Source organism: Vanessa tameamea, chromosome 26 (assembly GCF_037043105.1).
Source record: "Vanessa tameamea isolate UH-Manoa-2023 chromosome 26, ilVanTame1 primary haplotype, whole genome shotgun sequence".
NCBI classification, from domain to species: Eukaryota; Metazoa; Arthropoda; class Insecta; order Lepidoptera; family Nymphalidae; genus Vanessa; species Vanessa tameamea.
This window is the reverse complement of record NC_087334.1, coordinates 7,025,355-7,049,447: the sequence shown is the minus strand read 5'-3', so window position 1 is coordinate 7,049,447 and position 24,093 is coordinate 7,025,355. Positions and strand designations below refer to the sequence as shown.

Below are 24,093 nucleotides of genomic sequence, written 5' to 3'. Positions count from 1 at the left end.
AGCATTTGCCGCAGGAGGGGCATCCGACCTGGTCCAGCATGGGGAACAGCACGGCCAGCAGCGCGCGCCAGGCGGGCTTGCTGAGCAGCGTGCCGTGCGCGCCGATGCAGCTGAACAGCGTCTGGCTGGCCGCGCGCCGCACGGGCGCCCGCGGCTCCGTGCACAGCTCGCCTGCAGCAACGCGACGGTACCGTCAAGTCTTATTGAGAGTGTACGATTACTAAAACGATACTATACATACTGGTCCCGCACTGCAGAAATTTTCAGATGTTAACATAACGGAAGTAAGATGTGAGTTTAATAGTTTTTTTTAGGTCTCTTGCCACCTTACTAAGAAACATTCTCTTAAAATAAGTAATGAATGTTTTAAATTATAAATATATTTTTTACTATGTTAAGTATATTTACGCATGCTTTATATACGTAGTATTGCGTGTCCGCGGGCGTGTACTCACTGAGGCGTATGTAGAGACACATCCACAGGCGGTCCAGCGGCGGCAGGTCGGGCTGCGCGTCGGGCGCGGCCGCCGCCTCGCTGCTCAGCGCGGCGGACAGCTTGTCGCGGTTGTGGTACAGGTAGTCGGATATGTTCCACTGGTAACCGAACATTATTCATTGGAACCAGCAGGTTTTATAATAGCAAACAAACAAACCTACCTAATCATGGTTACCGTGTTTCATTCTCACAGTCAATTACGGGTTAGTTAATATACAGAGTGTTCAAAATGCATAGTTAATATTAATCTATATCCATTTATCCATAAAAGTTCGTGTTTCATTAAAACTAGCTCAGTTTTTGTTTATTCTTCTCGCTCGAACTAATTCTCTAAAACAGTAGTAGCTTTAAGATTCATTTAAACGTGATCATTCGAAAGTACTTTTATTTAATCCCTGGACTTACAATGAGATGTCTCATTGTAATGTCTAGTCCAGGGATTAAATTTTAGAAAATATTATAGTTGTACTTTTTAAATGGATTTATTATATTGTGTGAATATTTCATTTTAATCTTTTACATAAGTACTTGTAACGTAGATAATAATAATCGAGGCTCGCACTCACCATCAGCCCCACCGCCGTCAGGCTAATGTTCAATTCTTTGGTCTGCCTGGCGAAGGCGGCCGCGGCGGCCAGGACTCGGCGCAGGCAGCGCGGCCCCGCACAGCCCAGCAAGTCGCCGGCCACCAGCTGCGCGCATTGAAACGCCGAACGAACGAGCTGCTCGCTGGGGACGGAACGTTATAGGTGAGAGACGAAGTAAGGTGTAAGTTTTGAGCAAAAGGTCTCCGACGTCCGAGTGAGTCACCTGTGGTGGTCGCTGATGGCGGAGATGATCTCCATCATGAGCGGCCAGGCGGCGCCCAGCTGGTCCCCGCGCGAGTGCAGCAGGCGCGCGGCGCACTCCAGCTGGCGCGCGCGCACGTCGCAGTGCCGCACCGCGCACAGCTCCGCCAGCGGCTCCAGCACCAGCCGCTCGCGCGCCTGCGACGCCACATTCCAAAACTTGCATTGTACATTTTTTTTGTCACTGATTTAATGTGTATGTCCCAAAGAAGTGAAAAAAACGAAATTATTTATTATTGTGCAAATGAGCACAGTATTCGAATAAGCCATCCTGCCTACCTCGGTGACGAGACCGGGGTTATTGTGGTGGTACTGGAAAGCGGCCTGGACGAGGTACGTGATGGCTTCCACGCCCCACTCTCGCATCCTGATATGAGGGTGCTGGCACACCTATAGACGATTGGATACGAATAAATTAAAATACAATATATCATCATTTTCACTTGTTGACTTTCAGGCAGTATATATATATATATATATATATATATCAGACACCATATATTGCTTTATATGACACTTCAAATAATGCCACTATCGTCTTTAGTACGCTGGCTTGAAGTACACGGAGCAGCGGCTGTATTAGCGTCGGTCATAGGTTGACAGCAACAAACAATATAAATGAATTATCAAAAAAAAAAAAAAAGAGAATAAACGATTTTAAGAGTAAAATATTATTTGAGATTGCTGATGTCTTATTGATCTAATAACGAGATCCTCATTTAACTCCTTTATATCTTTGTATTCTACTAAAATAACTTTGTATTTCATGTTGGAAAGTACCTTTTGAGTTTTAGAATCTACATTCTGAACTTGAACGAAAGTAACTTTACTTTTAATATAGTTTTGTAAAATGACGATTAAAAAGCCTACTTAAACAAAGTATATTTTGATTTTTCATTATCGATATATAAATCGTTGACATCTGTGTACTTACTTCAAGGAGATGATTCGTGATGGGCCTCCACATAATCTCTATCCGGTGCATATTCGCCAAGCCCGTCTCGAGGAGTTTAGCGACCGCGAACAACGATGGCTCCTGAGTATTCATTTAAAACTAAGTTCATAAAATATTTTATAATTTTTATACAGCTGCTATATAATGAATATTGTGTTTAATGACTGTTGCGTTGTATACATAATCATCATAGTTTAATATTATTATGTATATATTGTATTGAGTAAAACACCACTCGTTCCCGAGACAAAGACAGTTTATTAACTTGTATTCCTAGTCTTATATAATTTCCTTTGACAAAGGATAGCGTGATTCAGAAACACGAATAAAATGAACCACGACATCTATTGATGTATAATATAAACTAAATATATGTTTAAAAATTATACAGTATATATTTATTCTATATATTTTTTTAATAATTGATACGATCTGAATATGATATACAGTGTAAACTCTATATAACGACACTCAAGGGGCTGTTTATATTTGGATGTTATAGAGAGTTGTCGTTGAACGGAGAGTAGAAATATCTGTATTAGAAGAAGAAAAAGTTTATTTCGAACTAATTTTGCTGCTTCCAGATCTTCTTTATGCGTCCAATCAATCACAATTTGTAAACTAAAAAACGGATTTAAAAGAAAGTTCGGTATGTGTGACGCTGACAGTTTATTACGGGCTGGGATAATAAAGCGAAAACAGAACATACCTATACATCGGCGCAGGTTTTACTAATTTTGGCAAATAAAAAGGAACTTTTTATTATTTAATGTTTCGTTATTGAGAGTGGGTGTAACGCTATATAGTGTACCATTGTATGGAAGACGAGCTGAACCAACCAAAGCCGAGTGATTTCGACGCTTTACGGAGTTTGTCGTTAAATCGAGTGACGTTACATGGTGTTTACACTGTATTTGTGAATATATTTCATTTGTTTGTTTCAATATAAAACATATAAACCTCTCTTAATATAAATATTGTAACTGTTGGAAGAAATGCCTAATGGCTTAAATACTTTTTTGTCATCTCTTAACTTTTCCTGGTGTCTGTCAATATGTTATGTCACTTGCACTTGTTTTTTAATAAACCGTTTTTAATGCTTACATTCTAAATCGTATTATTTCCACAGTAACAAAAAGATTCATAAAAATTCACCAAACCTGTTTACACGCATTATACATACAGACTATACTAGCGGCAAGATACGATGGCCGTTTTGACACATTAAAAAAGTGATGTGAAATGTAAATTTATTATCGATATAATATATTCAAATCTTTGTTTTTTTGCAAGTAATTTAATTCAAGTTTTTGTTGCAAGTAGTATCTGATTAAAAAGGTTTAATAAAAAAAATATAAAATAAGTTTAAGTAATATATTCGAACGAAATCAATTTAAATCAAAAATTGGAATTAGAATGAATAACTTTATAAACACATTACATAAAAAAACACAAATATAACACCGACTACGAGGTCGAGTGTGAGAGTGTGACGTACACGTTTACGCAAAAAAATAAATAAAAAAGTTATCTTCGCGGTACCCTAATATTTGTAGTTTAGAAATCACATTCGATAAATTTTATGACTAACTGCACGTCACTATTGACAATAAAGAACAACAATTTGCTCCTTTGATGTAATTATTTATTAAATACGAAACTTCATGAGCGGGCAAACGTCAAAACGGCCATCATAGCGTGCCGCTACTATAAATACAATATAAAAAATTTAAAGAGTACAGCGATTGAATAGTCAAGATAATATAACTTACTCTATTAGAATAAGCGAGTTCCATGGCCTCATTGGAAAGTTTACAAAGAGCATCGATGAGATGATGGAGGGCCACATCGTCCAAATTCTTGGAAGCTTCAAATACTCGAGACAGCATAGCCGATAATGCTGAAAGTCATTGCGATTAATTCAATAAAAAAGCATAATTTATTTGTTTTTTTTTTTTTTCACATGCTCATTCTAGAAGCACAGACGTCACCAAATAAATATATATATATGTATGTAATAATATCATTGTGCAACCTTCTCTGTCATAATATATTTGAGCATGGCATTCCTAAGCATGTTTATAAATATGTGTATATGCAGGACGTGCGTTATAACTCAGTTTGTGTGTAAAATTTCGATATTATTGCACAATTGTATAATTATTGATATTGTATGATAATTTTTTAAAGTGATAAATCGTCACTAAGACGTTGTATGACGGACGTATAGAAACTGCCATCTCAAGTGTAGTCTATTCCAATCGAAGAAGGTTTAAAGATAAACAAATCTTAGATTTAAGTATTCCTTGCGATTTGCTGATAACTCAGCTGTATTGAATATATCTTTATTCATAATACAACACTAATCCAATTTAATTTTACGTCCAAAATTCTGAAAGCATTTTTCGCAAATCAATAATGAATATCAGAGATAATTCAAGCTCTCGACCAATGATATCGTGTCAATTTTATGTCCAATGCTGTTTATTTGGCTTTTGTCTTCTTATGGTTGGAATAGACTATAAATCGTCTCGTATATATGAAAATTTCGGTACGCCATGTAAGAAACCGCCATCTTGTTTCCATAGACAACGCATCAGAGACTAAATAATGAACCGCTATACTGGGAAAGTTTATATATATGGAACCGCTTATTATATTAACCAATAAGATAGTTCCTTGTTTTATTTATTATAAAATCAAAACGCATACAATATCAAAAATATTTAAAATACAATTATGTCTATGCGATGCAATCGAAAATAACGGTGCATGTTAAATAATATAAAAACACGGCCAGCAAGCTCCATCCCAGAGCGCGAAGACGGACAAAAGCGACCCCTAGCGAGACTTCGTCGTATAATCGAACTTATTACGATCACATAAAGTCGATTATACAACGACGTTATTCCAATCCCATGTGTGTCTATTTGGAATCTCATTGAATGTATCGTTTGAAGCACACATGCACGTATAATGAGTCTATAAAGAGACGAATGTATCCTAGGAGATAGATATAATATGTTACTAAGTTTTTTTTACATAGTTTTTCCTTTATGACTTATGGAAACTACGTTTTCAGCCGCTAATAATGTCGCAAATTTTAATTTAAATTAATTAGTATAGACTGTGAATAGATCTTCACATGGAGACGCACCCATCCAGGTTAAATAAATTCATTAAAAAAAAACATAAATTTCTATGTTTTTGCTGTCTTTATTCTTAGTTGGCTCACGCACACTAAGACATCTTGTAAACACGATCGTCACGCACTCATAATAATACGCGCCGACAACAATTGAACGTCGAAGGGCGCGCCTTCGTGAGTGAATAGTTCAACAGTTATGTATTTTTAATTTAGCTCGCTGAAATATAATGAATAGCCTTTTTATGATACAATGGGCCGTCCATATATTTACCGAAATTTGTATTTTGACAGTTGACAGATCTGTCAATTGTCGATTTATGTCAAATGAACATTATTATTAGTATTATTATATTCATATATAGATATGCACATGGCTTTCTGAAGCGATAAATAGCGTATTTTTATACAAAATATATGTCATATATTATGATAAGTTAAAACAATAGATTTTAAATGACAATTAAGATAAAATCGTCTATTATAAAGCATCATTATGGCACATTAAGCCCTTTAGAATATAAACAAAAAAAAAAAACGTAAGCTTTAAATTAAATAAATAAAAATTCATTATGAATGAATATTTATTTTATGGCTGCAAAGAATATCAATGTGCAGTATGGCGTTACAGAAACGGTGAAACATTCCAAATAGACACAGAACGTTTATAAAACATTGTATACCACTCATGACTCCGAGGGACTCGGCCACGGGAACTTGCTGACCTGAAAATAATTTCATTACAACACACTTCGAGATATATTTTTTTATGATATAGGTTGGACGAGCTCATTTTTCACCTGACAATGGCGCTGTATGAAAACTTAACCATTCCTTACATCGCCAGCGCGCCACCAACCTTGGCAACTAAGATGTTATGTCCCTTGTGTCCGCAGTACGACGGCTGTTTGGCGGTAGAATATCTGATGACTGGGTGGTACGTTCTTTCAATTATCGTGACGTCATAACTATACATGTCAAAATTTTATATAAAACATACTATCTAAATTGATACTACTATAATTCGTACTCTTGAAAGATATAGTAACAAAGCGTAAACTTCTTCATTATAGTGAAGGCTCTTATCTTGATAAGGAGATTATTTTATTCATCTATTTTAACCTGTAATCATTTTAATTTATATCTTATTTAGTTATTAAAAGATGGAAAACATGATATATATGTATATTCCTAGCATAGCTTTATGATGAATGACTATGTTACAGGATATGAGAATCAACCGTAAATAATTTGGTTTAATTGTCAATAGGAAAAACAGTGCGTGTAAGCTTTTACCAGGTAAGTCCGCCATGACAGCTGACGTGCTCATCACAGCGTTCGCGTCCGCACTCGCCCGACTCGCCTTCATACTGCCGCCCGTCGACGGCTTCAGACCTAGTATCCAGACCTATGCACAAAGCCAACTTAGTTCACATTTTATTAAGAAATTACTTACTAGTAAGTTTAGACTAGTGGACAGATAACTGGTTTCAATCGCTATCCTGACCAAACTAAAGAACCACCGACTGTTCATAATAATTGATTTTCTTTATATTTCATCGTTTTCCTCGAAGTGAATCAATGTTTACAGTCCAAGCAGGCGTAGCATTAAGTTCAATCGAGTCCTGTAACATTATAAGGTACTGCATTCCACTGAGCGGGAAGCGGGCGGAGCACGCACCAGGTGCTGCAGCGTGGTGAGCACGGGCAGCCACGCGTGCTGCAGCGCGTCCCCGTCGCGCCGCGCCGCCGCCAGCAGCGCGCGCATCGCCGTCACGTGGCGCGACGTCACCATCACGAACGACTGCTGCTGCCCTGCCGGCCACAGTCGCGTTGGTATCGTCGGCATCGTCGGCATCGTCGGCATCGTCCGCTCACGCGTGCGTGGGCGCGGCCGTCGGCGGCGTACCTGTGGGCTGCGCGCACGGCAGCGGCGTGCCGACCCACACGACGTGGTGGCGCAGGTCGGCGCCGGGCGCGGGCGCGGGGCGCGCGGCGGGCCACGGGCACGCCAGCGCCGCCAGCGCGCCCAGCACGGGCACGCAGTACTGCGCCGGCAGCGCGCAGCGGCACAGCGCGCCGATGCACGCGTCCCGCGCGTTTGTCACGCCCACCTGCGCGCACAGATATTCTATTATAGACATTGACGTGTATGTTGACTAGTAGACAAGTTGATCAAAATTAAATTTGTGTCACAGTAACGCAAAAGGGAAAGAAGGCGGAGGGGTTAGTGGTTCAGTGGTTAAGCCGAGACGATTCTGAGAGAGCTCAGATGTGTCACAATAGTCCCGTAGTACGCATATAAGTCAATGATTATACATAACTAGTATCCGCCCGTAGGAGAAGGGAGAGTAACAGAAAAAAAAATGGTCGTTTCGTTTTCTGTAATCCTGACAATGTATGCAAAACTTCATGATTATCGGTCGAGTTTTTGAGACTTGAAAGCGGAACAAACAAACAAACACACTCTCACATTTACAATTTTAGTTAGCATACACTTGTCCCAACTTATATAAAAGGACATGTTCCCAACAATACAATACATATTCCATAACAAACTTCTAATATATCGTTTAAACAATTTTAAATGTGCCCTTACCTTCCCACTGACCCTCGCCAATGTCTGTATGGCACGCAGAATGTTTTCCAGCTCACCAATGCTGGCCTCCGCTAGCACAGACAGGCCCCATACTAGGCCACACCACGAAGATTTTATTAGCTGAAAAAAAGATTTTCGCTAAAATTCAAAAGACAATAAGCTAAAACTTTAAATCTTGTGTGATTTATTGTTGATTTAATTTACGATTGTACCTATAGACACATTAATTTCAAATAGAGCCGAGATGGCCCAGTGGTTAGAACGCGTACATCTTAACTGATGATTGCTGTTTCAACCCAGGGAAGCACCAATGAAATTCAACGAAATTCTGCCACATGTGATTCCACCAATCCGTATTGGAGCAGCGTGGTGAAATATGCTTCTAACCTTCTCCTCAAACTGGGAGCAGGCCTTAGCCCAGCAGTGAGAAACTTACAGGCTGTTACTATGATCCATATTCTATTTTATTTTTTTTGGTGATTGTTTGGCGGACGAGCATATGGGCCACCTGATGGTAAGTGGTCACCACCGCCCATAGACAAAGGCGTTGTAAGAAATATTAACCATTCCTTACATCACCTATGCGCCACCAACCTTGGGAACTAAGATGTTATGTCCCTTGTGCCTGTGAAAATAATAATAATATAATTTACATAATTTCGAATAGGAATCTAACCACTTATGTATAATCACGTTAGACAAAATATAACAAAATACGAATAATTAATGTCCTTGCATAAAAGAAAAATAAATATTTCCAACCTGCAACTTCAACTGTCTTTCCTTGTCTTCTGCTTCTGGATCGATCTTCTCAACTACGTTAGAGTTTTGATCCGCTTCTCCGTGTCCGTTGTTCGTAATTTCCTTACCGTTGTCTAATGTCGTTTCAGATTCTGTAAAAATAATATGTATTTAGTAATAATCTGAAATCTCCAAGGGCTTATTTAGTATATTATCCATAAGGTTGCCCCAATGCTGTTCGGTGGAAATCAAAATTTCACATGACACTTACATTTCTAATAATAAATTGACAGTTTATAGCAATTGAATCGTAAAATAATCGTTGTAAATATTACATATACTATATTACGTCACCAAAATGACTGGCAGTGGTTTTGCGGGAAAAAATGTTTAAAATTTAATTTAATTTTATAGCTAGAAAATGTGTTTATTTTAATTAAATATATTTTTTGTGGCTTTTTATTAGGAAAATCAACACTTTGAAGTACTTTTTGAAACCAAGTAGAATATCCTATTGGTCCTCAGTTACAATTAAGATGAGGCCAATTATTGTGAGGAAAAGTCGAAGTTGGATGAGAATTTAATCGGGAACATGTCATTACCATTATAAGTAGAATCGGCCCCTAGGTTTCCTCACGTTGTTTTTCTTTATTGCGTACCATGACATGAGTTATACACAGAAAAAAAAGTCCGTGTCATTTAAGATTCTGATAGCCACTAGACCGTATCAACTTGGTTTTTCAATTAAAAACCATAAACAATATCAAAAGTATGACAGTATTAAAGCACTCACCTTTGTGGTTATTAGTTGTTTTATTTGAATTAATTTCTTTATCTTCTCCGTCGTTCTGTGAATCGTCATAGAGCTCTTGCAATCTGCAAAAAGTCCGTCATAATACTTTGATAGTGCTTTTAGCTGCTCGTCCCGACTTTACGTAGCATAATTAATACAAAATCAGGCCTTAGACAGAATTTCATAAATGGAAATAGAATGCTATACATTTATAAAAGTATTAGTAGTAGTAAATACTAGTTGTCGCCCGAGGCTTTCCTCGCGTTGAGGGGTTGGTCGTCAGCTGATCGGCATAAAAAAGTAGCCTTAGTAGTCCTTCTTTGGGGTTCAAGCTAGTTTTATACCAAAAGAGTAAAAGTACACAGACAGTGTTATTTTCGCATTTATTTATCTATTAGTATAGATTTCGATATTATTTTTTTTCAATTTTCACCACTACACTGTTACACTACACTGTAACGCTACACTACAATACACTGTTTCGTTGAAACAATGAGAAAAAACTTCTTACAAACTAAGCGACGTAATCCTGTTAAAATCATCAGTCATAATCACTTTTAATAAAATAATCTTACCTGAAGTAATCTTCTCCCTCCAAGGTGATGGCGATCGAGCGTATAATCTCGACGAGGCAAGCATACGCCACGGATATGCCGTATCCGTCCTGTATCGTGGGCGCCTCTGTACGATCCAGCATCTCTATACTGAATTGTAAATATTTTTCTTAATAAATCCATGATTAGATTGTTAGAAATATTTATTAATGCAATTACATTACTATTAATATTATACATTTAATAAATACATATTATGTTTTTATATCCAATTTCATAAAAAAATAACAACCGATAAAGATCACAAAGTAACGTATTGCTTTGAAATTTATAAAAAATATTTCCCGCGCAAAATTAGAATAAAATTAAAAAATGACTGTCACCGATTGTCAATTCTGATTTTATTCCAAACTCAGAATTATAAGTTTGGTAACATTAAACAAATACTAAAACTAACATTGATGTATTTATTAAGATTAACTGAAAATTTATTGCATTTTTACTTAAAAAAGTACCCCAATAGCCCTGATTGGTTGGGTTTTAAAGAAGATGTGTATCACATATTAACTGAGTGTATCCGAAGTGAGACAGACAGGACGTTAGGGTTCGAAAACACCATTTTGACTAATCCGACACCCGCAGCAGCGAAAAAGATGATAATTCGTTTTCAAGTTAGTCATAGTTTAGTGTTTGTATTATATAAAGTAGCCTTACGAGAACTGCATAGTCATCTTATTGACTCGGTTTTTAAAATGAGAAATAAAAAAAAATGAAAATTTGACAGTGACAAATCAGACATGTTACTTACTATACTGCCTTAGCGGTACCCGGTTCAAACGTGACGCAAAGCGGTAACCACACCCCTTTCCAATAGAAGCCGGCTTGTTGAGGGATGCTTGATGATCCTATAACAAAATTATAAATCACAAAGATTAATACTTAAATAATAACATATTAATCGATTAAAATATATTTCGTAAAAATGTTTTTTGAATTCTTTCAAGTATTTATTTAATATTATATATTGTTTAAGAGTTGGTTTGATATGCTAGATTTGTCAAATAACTACTGAGGCATTGCAGTAGTGTTTAACGAAACCGTCAAAGCAGCTTATAGCCTATACCAATGGAAGTAGGAAAAATGGTAAACAAACCTCAGATTCACATATTTCATGCGATTTGGTTAATATATTTTTATTTATAATACAAGACTATTACACTTAACTACTTATTTCCACTTTAATCTAACTTTAAAAATTCAGAAAACAGTGTCGTCGACGTTCAAACCCCATTTTTTCGCAAATCTATTATGAATATCAGAGATTAATCAAGCTCTCGACCAATGATATCGCGTCAATTTGCTGTCAAATGTTGTTTATTTGGCTTTTGTCTTATGGTTGGAATAGAGAATATATAATTGATGTCGCCGTCACCGATTTCGCCCACGGCGTCTAAGCTAGACAACTACTCAGGAATACTGTGCACAAGTGTATGAGCAAATACAGGTGCACTCTAAACCCTCACTTTATTATCCGATAGGACGGAAAATACGACACGACCGGAAAGAGTTCCGGACCAAAGGGCTCACGTGATTTCCGAGGCACGGCAGTGTACACACTTCCGATTCCAGACTCCGGGCTCGATAGAAATATACAATAATCATGGGATTTGAACCCAGAAACTCGGGATCAGTGGCTATATAACAAAATCCATAGTATTACTATATATATATATAAAAGAACTAAACTATTTTCATTAATAATTTTCAATTAAATAAAAAAAATCATAAGTCTATTATTAAATCCATAAGGCCATGGTAACTAATTAATATGAAGTATAAAATAAGATATTGCGTCTATTATGCGGTTACAACATGCATCTTTTTAAAATCATTGCAAGGTAAAGATTTATAAGGAACAATTAATTTCGATAATATCAAATATTATAGTTTATTATTTGGAAGTTACGGAATCACAACAGTGATTAATGTTATTGTTGTAGCATATATTTATTTTGTCCGTAGTAATATTCAAAGCGGGTAAAACCACAACAGTTTGTAATACAAAAGGTACTCTTGACGAGATCTCGAACCATATAGAAGCAATATTTTACTATCTCACTACCATTACAGCTTTGAATGTATTTCGAACTCGAACTCGAACGGATTCAATTGAAATCGATATGAGTAATTAGTTATCTATAATAGATAATAAGACGTAATTCACTTGGTGGAATCCTATTACCAAACAGCACTCAGTATAGTAAGTAGGAATACTCACTCTTGCGTCACAATATATTTACAACAATATTATGTATGAGCCGAGATGGCCCAGTGGTTAGAACGCGTGCATCTTAACCGATGATTTCGGGTTCAAACCCAGGCAGGCACCACTGAATTTTCATGTGCTTAATTTGTGTTTATAATTCATCTCGTGCTCGGCGGTGAAGGAAAACATCGTGAGGAAACCTGCATGTGTCTAATTTTAACGAAATTCTGCCACATTTGTATTCCACCAACCCGCATTGGAGCAGCGTGGTGGAATATGCTCCATACCTTTTCCTCAAAGGGACAGGAGGCCTTAGCCCAGCAGTGGGAAATTTACAGGCTGTTTATGTTTTATGTTATGTAATATTATGTATATTCACAGTAGTATTGATCACTTTGATAAAATCAGTGATAATCATTGTATGTGCACCAGAAGTAAGGATAAGCTTAGAACGCCTAGTTTCCGACTACGCAAAGTCAATAAATCATTCTTGGGGCAAGGTATCCGCTTCTATAATAAAATTCCGCAGACATTTTTAACTTTGCCGTTTCATAGATTTCAGTCATTTGTAAAAAATACATTGGTAAAGAAGGCATATTATTCGATACAAGAGTATATTGATGATAAAAAAGCGCGGAGTTAATGCTTGTTGACTTCCGGAGACACAACATACATATATAATTGTATTTAACTAACATGACTATTTTTAGGTGTTGAAAAAGAGTAACTACTGAGTTTCTTGCCGGTTCTTCTCGGTAGAATCTACATTCCGAAACGGTGGTAGCTTTACTTTAAATAGTTTGTTAAATGACGATTCAAAAGTGCTTGTAAAAGCCTACTTGAATAAAGTATAATATGATTTGATTTATGAATGTGTTCCGATTTGAAGAATGAGCCTGTGTACAGGCACATCTTAGTTCCCAAGGTTTTCGGCGCATTGGCGATGTATGAAGAAATCAATATTTCTAACAGTGCCCATGTGGCTATAATGACGACTTACCATCAGATTGTCAGTTGTCTGTCCGCCTAGATAGGCGTTATATAGATATATATTACTAACAGTATTTAAAACGGGATATTTACCATGTTTTTTATTTTTATTTGGTGGAGCTCGATATTTAGACATTATCTACGACTGTCTTGTTCACGATATTCATATCGATATTCGTAGATAATGTCGAAAATAAAAAAAAAAGTAAATATCCCGTTTTAAATACTGTTATTAATAAAAATAACCATGTTAATTTAAAATCTTATATAGATATATATTGATAAACTCACGACTATTTAAGTGGAGTAGTCACTATTTATAAATACAACTGGTTGAATGTTTCATGGTAGTTTTTACATTCTATCAATGAGTGCAATGTTTCTATATTGAATACGGACATTTCTATTTATTCAATCAATACTAATATTATAAACGTGAAAGTAAAGTTTTCTTTTCAGCTTTCGCGGCCAAACCACGCCTTGGTCTCAAAGTCGTAGGCTACTTTTTAAAACCTAATAATTAACGACCAACGCCTAAAACGCGCGCGAAGTGAAATATCAATGAATCAGGGAGGCCGCAAGCGACTACTTGTTCAATTTTATGAATCAGGTTAATACTTTGTCAACTTCTAAGATGTTTTTTTATTTCTACAGCTCAAATAATTGGTGTTAGGAAATCGAGACTACACAGCTATGTCCGATGTACGAGGCGTTATACGCCCGGAATGTGCATCGAACCCGTTATACCAGTATGGACTTTCGTATTCCAATTGCAAAACTGCACGTAAGTTATTAATAAAGTTTTTTAGTTCGCATGTTTTTATACATATGATAAAACTAGCTGAGCCCGCGACTTCGTGCGCGTTTGAATTTAACAAAAAGTTATTGTTGTAGCCTAAGTTACTCCTTATAACATCAGCTATCTGCCAGTGAAAGTCCCGTCAAAATCGGTCTAGCCATTTCAGAGATTAGCCGGAACAGACAAACAGATAGACAGACAGAAAAATATTGAAAAAAATTTGATTTTGGTATATGTACCATGTATATATACATCTTTAATAAAAAGCGGTTATTTTAATATTACAAACAGACACTCCAATTTTATTATATGTATAGATCTAATCTATTTACATACATTTCTATATGAAACGTTGTTGACGCTTGATTGTTTCAATTGTGTCACAACACACATAGTGGACTGTAGTCTGTATTTGTTCGCTTTATCTGTGGAAGTTAATTAAAAAACGAAATTTACATAACATTGACCTACAGAGTAATTTTCGCATTGATAATATTAGTATAGATGAAATATATAACAATTTAATTAAATAAAAAATCTATCACTAGTTTATTTTTAAAATACACGATTTATTACAAACATAATGACATTTCCAGTGAGCGTTACGGATGTCCTGCTGAATGGCGGTCGAACCGTTTCGTCAGCTACGAGCGGTGTATGAGGCGTTGCAAGCCGCTCGTGAACCTTTACACCGAGATCTTGGCTAATGACACGCAAAATTTGTCCACATATTTGCGATCTAAGAGCTGGGGTAAATACTTTTAACTTATATAGTCATTCAAATAACGCCAATGACCAATCTCTTCCAGTCGACCTAAGAAGCAGAGAGTTTATGGTGCAAATATAACAAAGTAAAAAAATATATAAACAGTTAAATTTCATCGATAATCAAGTATACGCACACTATAATGTTTTCTATTATAACAATGATGTTATTTTAAATTTAATTCACATTGTTTTTTAATTTACTTTATATTTTTTGCTTATATTTTTATATTTTTTTAACATATGAATCTAGATGTCATTTTATTATTGTTATGTTAGTTGATTTGGAAACGCTACGCGTGTATGTTGGAACTTGTAAGTGTGCTTTTTTAAATAGTGCAGGTATTTCATAAAAAAAAAACCTTTTTTAAGAAAAGTAAACGGAATTAGTATGAAATTTGTAAGTTAAAACGCAGAAGGATTGCAGAAAGCATATATATTTTAATATAAAATGCTTTAGAAATACTTCAAATTCATTAAAAATAATAATTACAAACACTAATACGCGTTTGATACACACACATATATAATAAGTTTCAAATATTCATAGTTCACGTTTATAATTTATACTACCAATGACAGCACACATCATGTCAAATTTACAAATTATAATTTCGCTAGCAATGAATGACGGTCGAATTTTGACCAATGAGAGCTCATCATTAAACAAAAGTACACTAATAATCATGGTTATAAGTTAATGTACTATAGTGCCATCTTACGACGAGTAACTACAAACTGTATAGTATATAAATCTCTATGGAAAATTGTGTTATACTATTTGCACTTGCATGGAGATCGACCGAAGGGGTTCAAAATTAATCTCAAATATAGATATAGTGAGCTCCATTTTAATTTATAAGGTATCAATGTATAACTTTAACAACATATATCCAAGAAAAAAATATTACGATAAAAATATATTTTTAGTTGGAGGGCTTCTCATAACTTCGTCAGTATTCAGATTTTTCATTACATTTCTAAATAATAATTATTTAAACATGTAGCAAGTTCAGGGAGACGAGATATAGACGCAGAGGATGACCCCGAGCTCGATGAAGACATAAAACGAGAAAGTGTCAAAGGTCCAGCGCCGGATCCCCTAGACGACGACCTAGACTACAAATACCGACAGTTGACTCCCGATATAGACGACGTTGATTCGGAGATCACTCAAGTCGATATGATGAGGCATTTGTATTCTCGTAATTAAATTGCAATCAAAAATGATCAATAATAAAATACATTAAAAATAATCGATACATTTTGTTGTAATTTCGTGGTAGGTGGTAGGGAAACGACCGTGTGGGCACCACCCACTCATCATATAATCTACCGCCAAACATCAATACTTAGTATATTTGTGTTCCGGTTTGAAGTATGAGTGAGTATTATTATTACACAAGGTTGGTGCCTTGGTAATATGAGGAATGATTTATAATTTTTACAGAACCAATGTTTATGGCAAGTGGTGACCACTTACCATCACGTGTCTCATTTGCCCATCCGTATACCGATATGACATAAATTAAAAAAATGAACGTGAATGAGAATAGTTATAAAGCATAGTTAGTTTGCCTATTCACTGATTTCTTTTGCTGCTGTGTAGAGTTGGTAAGATTTAGAGCGGCCAATATTTATATTTTATTATTTTAAAACGAAAGTAAAATTGGGCATATATTAAATTTAATATAACGAAGTCTGTTCTAAGGGGTTTTCCAATAGGGACGCTTGAACTTTGACAGCTGATTGCGGCATGTTGTTTGAGTGACAGCTGTCAAATGCAGTGTGTTATATTCATTCCGTCCTCCCAAACCACCATGGCAGGTTACAGTGTCGAGCAGCACGTGCAAATCATAAAATTGTTTTATGAAAATGGGTCTTCAGTTCGAGCAACGTTCCGCGCACTTCGCCCGTTTTACGGTCGCGATGATCGTTCTGCCGAGTCGACTATCCGTCGATTGGTGGACAAATTCGAGTCAACCGGGTCAGTTAACAATCAGCCGGTTCCCGTGCGTCAACGTAACGCGAGATCTGCCGAGAATATCGCCGCTGTGCGCGACAGTGTCCTCGAAAACCCGCGGCAGTCAATTCCGCGTCGCGCACAGGAACTCGGCCTTTCGCAGATGATAACTTGGCGAATTTTGCGTTGTGACTTGAGCCTGCACCCGTACAAGATCCAGCTGACCCAAGAGCTCAAGATTAATGACCATAGACAGCGACGTGTGTTCGCTGACTGGGCATTAGAGCAGTTGGAAGTTGACGCCGATTTTGGCAAAAAAATCATCTTCAGCGACGAGGCGCATTTTTGGATGAATGGCTATGTCAACAAGCAAAATTGCCGTATTTGGGACGAGACCAATCCACGCGAGGTTCACCAAGTGGCAATGCACCCGCAGAAAGTGACTGTTTGGTGCGGATTTTGGGCCGGAGGCGTGATTGGTCCGTATTTTTTCGAAAACGATAATGGTGTGGCCGTCACCGTCAATGGTGAGCGATACCGGTCGATGATAACCAACTTCTTTTGGCCTGAAATCGAGAATATGGATCTGGACAACATGTGGTTTCAACAGGACGGCGCTACGTGCCACACAGCACACGCTACGATGGAAGTTCTGCACGAGCAATTTCTGGACATGGTCATCTCGCGCGGAGGCGACGTGAACTGGCCACCGAGATCGTGCGATTTGACCCCGCTGGACTTTTTCTTGTGGAGTTTTCTTAAGTCGCAGGTCTTTGCCAACAAGCCGCAAACCACCGATGCCCTCAAAGTCAACATACGCCACGCCATCGATCAAATACAGGCCGATTTGTGCGCCAGAGTCATCGAAAATTGGACCTTTCGTGTGCGCGCCACCAACCGAAGCCGTAGCGGTCATTTGAATGATGTCATATTCCATACATAATGGGGTCGATAGACCTTCCAAATAAAAAAAAAAATTCGCAAATATCTCTCCTACATGTATTTTTTTTGCATTTCAAAGATCAAGCGCCCTTAATGGAAAACCCTTTGCATAAGAGGAAGTTTGAAAGTGGCACCGGTAACCGAGAAGCTATCTGGAAACCGGTCGTCTTGGTATGGGCATGTTATGAGGACCATGTTGTGAAAAAGGTGTTGAGAATGGATGTGGATGGATATAGAGGTAGGGGAAGACCCAAGAAACGATGGATGGATTGTGTGAAAGACGATATGGTTAGAAAGAATGTTACTTGTGAGATGACGCCCGACAGAGTAGTATGGAAGAAGACATGCTGCGCCGACCCCGAGTAAAATTGGGATAAGGGCAGGAGGATGATTATAACGAAGTCTGTTCTAAGCAACGTTTATAATATAGTACTGCGATGTTCTTAGGGTTTAACAAGTAACAAGTAAAACTATACACAACGAGGAGTAATTATGTAACATAAACTTAATAGTCATAATACCTACTAAGTAAGTAAGACTATGTAAGTTAGAAACAATATTATTTATCTAGCGATTACGTATTATTACGACGACTTTCTAAAATCTAGACGAACCTCAGAGCGGCAAAGTTAAAATATTTGTACAGGCATAAGTAAAAGTAAAGCGAGATAACAGTATCTATACTCTGTCCATTCGTTTATTTTCCTTTTGACAGTTCAAAAAGGTTCGAAATTAGAGACACCTTTACACGCTACCGATTCGATTTGGAATATTAATCGATTTTATTTAAGAAGAACTTTCAATCGATCTAATAAGATATTTTTGGGTGTGAGCTGTCAAAGAGAAAATAAACTGTTAGGCGGACTATAAGTGTCCCACTGTTACGTAAAAGCCTCGCTTTGCTCCAATGAGGTTACAGGTTCCCTCTCTAAATTCTTTTACCGCTGAGGAATCCCAAGTTGTATTGCAGACAATTTTTTTTTTTAATTTTATGTGGGCAGTGATTGTACTAAAAATAAAATTTATAAACTTGCCGTTACAAAACTTACCAGCTGGTGTATTGACTTGCGAGGCCACGAAGAGGCTCTGCACGTAAGCGCCAAGCGCGTTCACGATGTCTTGGAATATGTTCGTGGCGTGAGGCTTCATGTCGTAACATTCGCAGAACGCTTTGAGTAAATCTGAAAACAGAACATTTAGTTTTATCTCTTTAGATCTTATTTGCTTTAACATTTAATCCTGAATGATTTATGTTATTTTACTGGCACATTAAATTTACATACGAATAACGTTGCTTACGATGTTTCACTAAAATAAGAGTTAAGTGAAAATAAATAAAAATGATTGCAGTCACTTTTGTAATTTTTAAAATTGTGCAGTTACAATAGATTTTATTTTAATAATATTATTGCAAATTCGTTACCAGTCTTTCGTTTAGCTTTACCAAAAAATAAATTCTATAGGAATTTTTAATTGATATTAATAATAAAAACACACCTGGATGGACAGTGATCCGATGTAGTACTTCAAGCGCTAGAGCGCGCTGCCACAGCGGTTTGTCCGGATCCAGGAACTTGATCGTCAACGACAGGAAAATCTCACATTCCGTCACCTGCGTTAGATATTTAGTTTACACATTGCATGATCAAAATGGCCATCATTTTAATTCACAAGGCAGTGTATATGTCACCGTAAGATTACAAACATCGTTAGATTACAATCTATCTCGTCAGAATGTAAACTGTTGAAATATTGTGAACCGTGAAATATGATTGCAATTTAACGCATTATTTTTCGCTATATTGTAATCTATCGATGGGAAGCGGGCAAATTGTGTTATTTCACCGTAAAATTGCAAATACTGTTAGATTACAATCTATTTCGCGCAATTGTAATAGATTGTGAACGTTTATTCAATTTGCAATAAAATATAAATAATTTCGATAGTTCATAATATTTCGGTTAGGTTAGAGTTTTTATAATTTAACTGAAATTTACTTCGATAGATTGTAAGCTACCAAATAATAACAGTGACGTATGATTGGTCGCTCTTACAATAAGACCGGCCAATCAGGGGACAGATTATAATCTAACAGTTTGACTTCGACAGATTACAATACAGCGAAAAACAATTCGTTAAATTGCAATCATATTTCAGAGTTCACAATATTTCGACAGATTACAATCTGTCTCGTCAGATTGTAATCTAACGATTTTTGTAATCTTACGGTGACATATATAATGTAACAGCTATTGGCTAGGATGCAAAACAAAACGTATTTACGTATCATTAAATGTTACCCACCCAAAATACCATATAAATACAAGCACTTAACAGATAGATTTTATAGATATGAAATACATAATTGGTAATGAAAATTATTTTTTGCGTTCAATATGAATGTTCGAATGTTCGGTACGTGCACGCACGCACGGCACTCACCAGCACGTCGTGGTACTTGTGCACGATGACGGAGACGAGTCGCAGCAGGCGCATGGTGACGGGGAAGTGCGGGCGCTCGGGCGCGCCCGCCGCCGCCGCCGCGCCCGCCGCGCCCGGGATGTGCGGCGACGGGAACGCCGCCCTGCGCCGCGCGACCACATGGACATTGAAATGTATGCATAGAGAACGTGCACTTCCTTATGTGCTTTATTTCTATTTACAATTCGTCTCCTGCTCGGGAATTAAGTGGAACATCTTGAGAACCAGCACTGGACCAGTGTACTGAAATAATTCTGAACTTTTTCGTTAAAAAAAAAAGCTTTGTAGCAAGACGCACATTAGTAGGTAGGAAGGTCATTTAATATTATCATTGCTAACTTTCTAGCCAATTTTCTTACCTATATTTGACATTGGGTGAAAACAGCCTTATGATCAATGCGCACACGTGTTCCTTCAACAGAAACCGGAACTCGGAGATCTGCAAAAAAATTTTAACATTTTGTAATTACCTTATGTTTTGAATATAGAACATAGATGATTAGAAATCATATAATAGAACAGCAAACCTTAAAAAATACATCTGAAAAATCAGTTAAAACTGTATCTAACAGCTCCAATCCAAACGTCTTTGGTACATCCGATATACCGACAAGCCAGTGCGCTGAGTCTCCATTTATTAGCTGAATAATATCCTGCAATAGAAATAACATTACATAAATTATTAATTTGGAATTTATTATGCTATTGCTCCTTGATTTAGGAGTTGAGACGGGGTTCAATACACTTATAAACATCGCCCCAATGACGAAGTGGGTACTGCTGGTTTTTAGTGAGTATTTTGATACAGCGAGTTTAACGAGGGGGGTAAAAATTCAACAAAAACAAAAAAGGGCTGAAATAAACCAGAGACTCAAGTCGTGATGCTTTATGGAATGACGGCGAGTGAGCTTACTAAGGTGTCGTGTGGGGCGCTGTGGTTTTATTTTAATATTTTATCAGTGCTAATCACGCCTTGAGCTTGCACAGTGTTTAACTCTGATTCGAATAGTAAGTTTGGAAAAAACTGTCAATTCATTGTAATGATTAAATGTCGTATCATATTATGTTTTCTTTCCACGAGCGATTTTAATAAGCTCACCAGCTTTTACGCGAAAAGGCGTCTTAATATAAATATAAATTTATACATAATAAAAGTGTGAAAGTCAAATATATTTCTCCCAAGATTTTTGCCTAGGGGCCTGAACATGGTTAATCTAGCCCTCGCGTCAAGGCGCGTCATATCCTTCTACTAATATAGTGTTGCAGCAGGAAGAGTCTGCGACTCAATGCGACACGTATATATCTCTAACCTATACTTATTATAAATGCGAAAGTAACACTGTCTATCTGTCTATCTGTTACTCTTGAACGTCCAAATCACTCAAGCGAATTTGTCGAAATTTGGTATGAAGCTCTGTAGTGTGTGTATAAATGAAAGTCGTATAATAATCATTTTGAACTCACTTGTAATATAAGATACGCATCCACTGCACACGGTTTAAGGTCCTTCGGTGCTTTGTTATTCGCTTGCATTCTGACATCAGCAGGATTCACTTTTAGGGTACCTGTATAAACGTGACTAAAGATAAATAAACAACTTTGACCTTGAATTGAAATTATATTATTGGTCGATATATACATACTCTGTGGCATTCATTATATGTTGGTGAAAATACTATCGAAACTTTGGCAATAAAATTTTGGTGGATGTAATTAAAATGGAATTGCGTTGTATTATAAATAAATACATATTAATCGAGAATATTCATACATACATAGACAAGCTAGAAAACGCATAGACTATGTAAATCGAAGTTTTTTTTTTATTTTCACTGCTAGTACTGGACAAATTAATAAAATATCATAATCACTAACTGAATACAATAATATTTTACTTTAAAAATGTTTTAAATTATAATATTTCAGCTTGAAGTAAGAACTTCATTCGAATATACACTCATTTAAATTACCATTGGCCTCTGCCAAGGCCCGCTCAAACACGAGAGCCACGAGCTGCCGTACGGTGGCTGCGGCTGCGTGACTGGTACTCACATCTCGGGTCTCACTAGGTGACACCATCCGTATACACATCACCATTGTCTGCGAAGCAATATGAATATATTAAAGTCCATTCCACGAAACGAGCTCTCAAAGGAAATGGTCCTTATGCGCTGATTGGTTAATGCGTGACCTTGAAAATCCAAATAATTTCTTAGGATTGTTTATATTCTGGATTCATCTCGCTTATATCTAGTCACGCGCAGCGACCAATGAGGAGCGATTATTTTGTTTTCTAGGAGTTCGACTCGTGAAATGAACTACATATTTTGTTTTAGGTGTGATTAGGTAAACATTAAAATGAATATATGTACCTATCTAGTTCAAAATGAACTCTAATATATAACCTTATAAAAATGTTTACGTAAGTATGCTGATATTATTGAACAGCTGTTCCTTATCACAGTACAAGTAATTATTTAACTTAATTTTGATCAAATATAACAAAAGTAATACAGTAAAATACCCACAGCTGGGCTCTCATTGTCTCGAGAAGAGACTTTGGTGTTTATTATACTAGTAATGAGGGTGGGTGGATATACATGGGAAAGAATTTCATTGAACATGTGGATATTTGGTCACATTGTTTTTCTTCACTGGAGAAAATGTGATAAATTAGAAACACAAATAAAGCACATAAAAACCTCAATCATAAATTTTCGCTTATAATGTGTCACAGACAAAGTCGCAGGCATTGTCTTGTATTATATAAAAAAAGCTTATGTGGTTTTCTTTTTTAAATCTTAACTTTTGTTACTGTTTCTGTGGTTTGGTACATTTCTGCAGAACATGTTCCAATCATGATAATATTTTTCATAAAATGAACTTATTTAGAATCATCTCAACATGACTGTAACTTACCCTAGCTAATGTGTCACCATGAACCAGATCAGATGTTGTCATTAATAAGGCTGCTGTCTGCAGAAGTTTTAACTCCAGCATAGCCGCCTGTCCAAGATTGTAGAGGCAATCAACTACATGACGAGCACCCTTCGCATCAATCCCCTGTTGTGCTATTAGACGTTGGATTGTGCCAAGGCAGAACTGTAATAATCAAAAGTAATTGAACTTTAATCTTTATAAAATTAACTTCATTATTTTTTTTTTATTACCAGAACCTTACTTAAAACTCAATTTTTGTTCTGAAATAACATACTTTGTGATAAAAGATTGTGTCATTTTAGTTTCCAGTTTGTTCTTAAAACAAATTAGTTAATAGGTAAAGCTTCACTTTCATAATCTTTGTGTTAGTCTGTGTGTAATCAGAATCATTTAGGCCTTTGATCTTAATTATGATGATTTTATTGATTAAATTAACTGATTATAATTTTAAATATGCCAAAAACGAATATATGTCAATGACTAAAGAATATATTGTATATAAGATTTCTCTAAGGAAATACAGTAATTACCTTTATAATTTTCACATCCTTTGATTCACATCCTTGCACCAAAGGATATAATATTTGATTCACCACCCCATATAAAGAGGCTTGTGGATTATTTGATGCAAGTGCTAATTTTTCTATAGCCTCATCACACGCCTGGAATAAAGGCGAAAATATATTTTTTCCTATAACTATTTACATTCTTATAAATGTACAACTGTTACTGTAAAATAAGTAACATTTTAAAGTCGTCAAAAGATAACATATAAAATTCATTATTTACATCCATTTATATATATATAGTATTTA

The 24,093-nt window shown here is 36.5% G+C and overlaps 2 protein-coding genes across 3 annotated transcripts in view; one reads left to right on the top strand and one right to left on the bottom strand.

Moving 5' to 3' along the window:
* Positions 1 to 24,093, bottom strand: part of LOC113399201 (protein MON2 homolog) — a 29,821-nt gene that overhangs the window by 5,437 nt on the left and 291 nt on the right. Inside the window, exons 2-26 of one of the 2 annotated variants that reach the window (XM_064219223.1) lie at positions 23,809 to 23,940; positions 23,258 to 23,440; positions 22,309 to 22,438; positions 21,803 to 21,903; positions 20,866 to 20,991; positions 20,698 to 20,777; positions 20,300 to 20,441; positions 19,354 to 19,468; positions 18,906 to 19,037; positions 10,940 to 11,036; positions 10,153 to 10,281; positions 9,578 to 9,660; positions 8,806 to 8,936; positions 8,044 to 8,163; positions 7,354 to 7,558; positions 7,126 to 7,259; positions 6,741 to 6,852; positions 6,128 to 6,169; positions 4,072 to 4,199; positions 2,279 to 2,380; positions 1,624 to 1,734; positions 1,307 to 1,482; positions 1,063 to 1,225; positions 456 to 594; positions 29 to 171 (exon numbers count right to left, since the gene is read on the bottom strand). In XM_064219223.1, the coding sequence (XP_064075293.1) occupies positions 29 to 171; positions 456 to 594; positions 1,063 to 1,225; positions 1,307 to 1,482; positions 1,624 to 1,734; positions 2,279 to 2,380; positions 4,072 to 4,199; positions 6,128 to 6,169; positions 6,741 to 6,852; positions 7,126 to 7,259; positions 7,354 to 7,558; positions 8,044 to 8,163; positions 8,806 to 8,936; positions 9,578 to 9,660; positions 10,153 to 10,281; positions 10,940 to 11,036; positions 18,906 to 19,037; positions 19,354 to 19,468; positions 20,300 to 20,441; positions 20,698 to 20,777; positions 20,866 to 20,991; positions 21,803 to 21,903; positions 22,309 to 22,438; positions 23,258 to 23,440; positions 23,809 to 23,940 (3,156 nt within the window). The remainder of the gene's footprint in view (positions 1 to 28; positions 172 to 455; positions 595 to 1,062; positions 1,226 to 1,306; positions 1,483 to 1,623; positions 1,735 to 2,278; positions 2,381 to 4,071; positions 4,200 to 6,127; positions 6,170 to 6,740; positions 6,853 to 7,125; positions 7,260 to 7,353; positions 7,559 to 8,043; positions 8,164 to 8,805; positions 8,937 to 9,577; positions 9,661 to 10,152; positions 10,282 to 10,939; positions 11,037 to 18,905; positions 19,038 to 19,353; positions 19,469 to 20,299; positions 20,442 to 20,697; positions 20,778 to 20,865; positions 20,992 to 21,802; positions 21,904 to 22,308; positions 22,439 to 23,257; positions 23,441 to 23,808; positions 23,941 to 24,093) is intronic. The other variant, XM_064219224.1, reaches the window with a different exon arrangement.
* LOC113399208 (uncharacterized) lies at positions 14,040 to 16,166 on the top strand. Its single transcript, XM_026638288.2, has 3 exons — positions 14,040 to 14,171; positions 14,783 to 14,937; positions 15,959 to 16,166. The coding sequence occupies exons 1-3, from the start codon at positions 14,113 to 14,115 to the stop codon at positions 16,162 to 16,164; spliced, it is 420 nt and encodes a 139-aa protein (XP_026494073.2). The 5' UTR covers positions 14,040 to 14,112; the 3' UTR covers positions 16,165 to 16,166.

What these genes read in the sequence shown, in the direction of transcription:
- LOC113399208 (XM_026638288.2), top strand. Translation starts at nt 14,113, where the DNA reads ATGTGCATCGAACCCGTTATACCAGTATGGACTTTCGTATTCCAATTG. An exon ending in TTCCAATTGCAAAACTGCAC is followed by an intron (nt 14,172 to 14,782) that starts GTAAGTTATTAA and finishes TGACATTTCCAG; the next exon opens with TGAGCGTTACGGATGTCCTG. An exon ending in TTTGCGATCTAAGAGCTGGG is followed by an intron (nt 14,938 to 15,958) that starts GTAAATACTTTT and finishes TTAAACATGTAG; the next exon opens with CAAGTTCAGGGAGACGAGAT.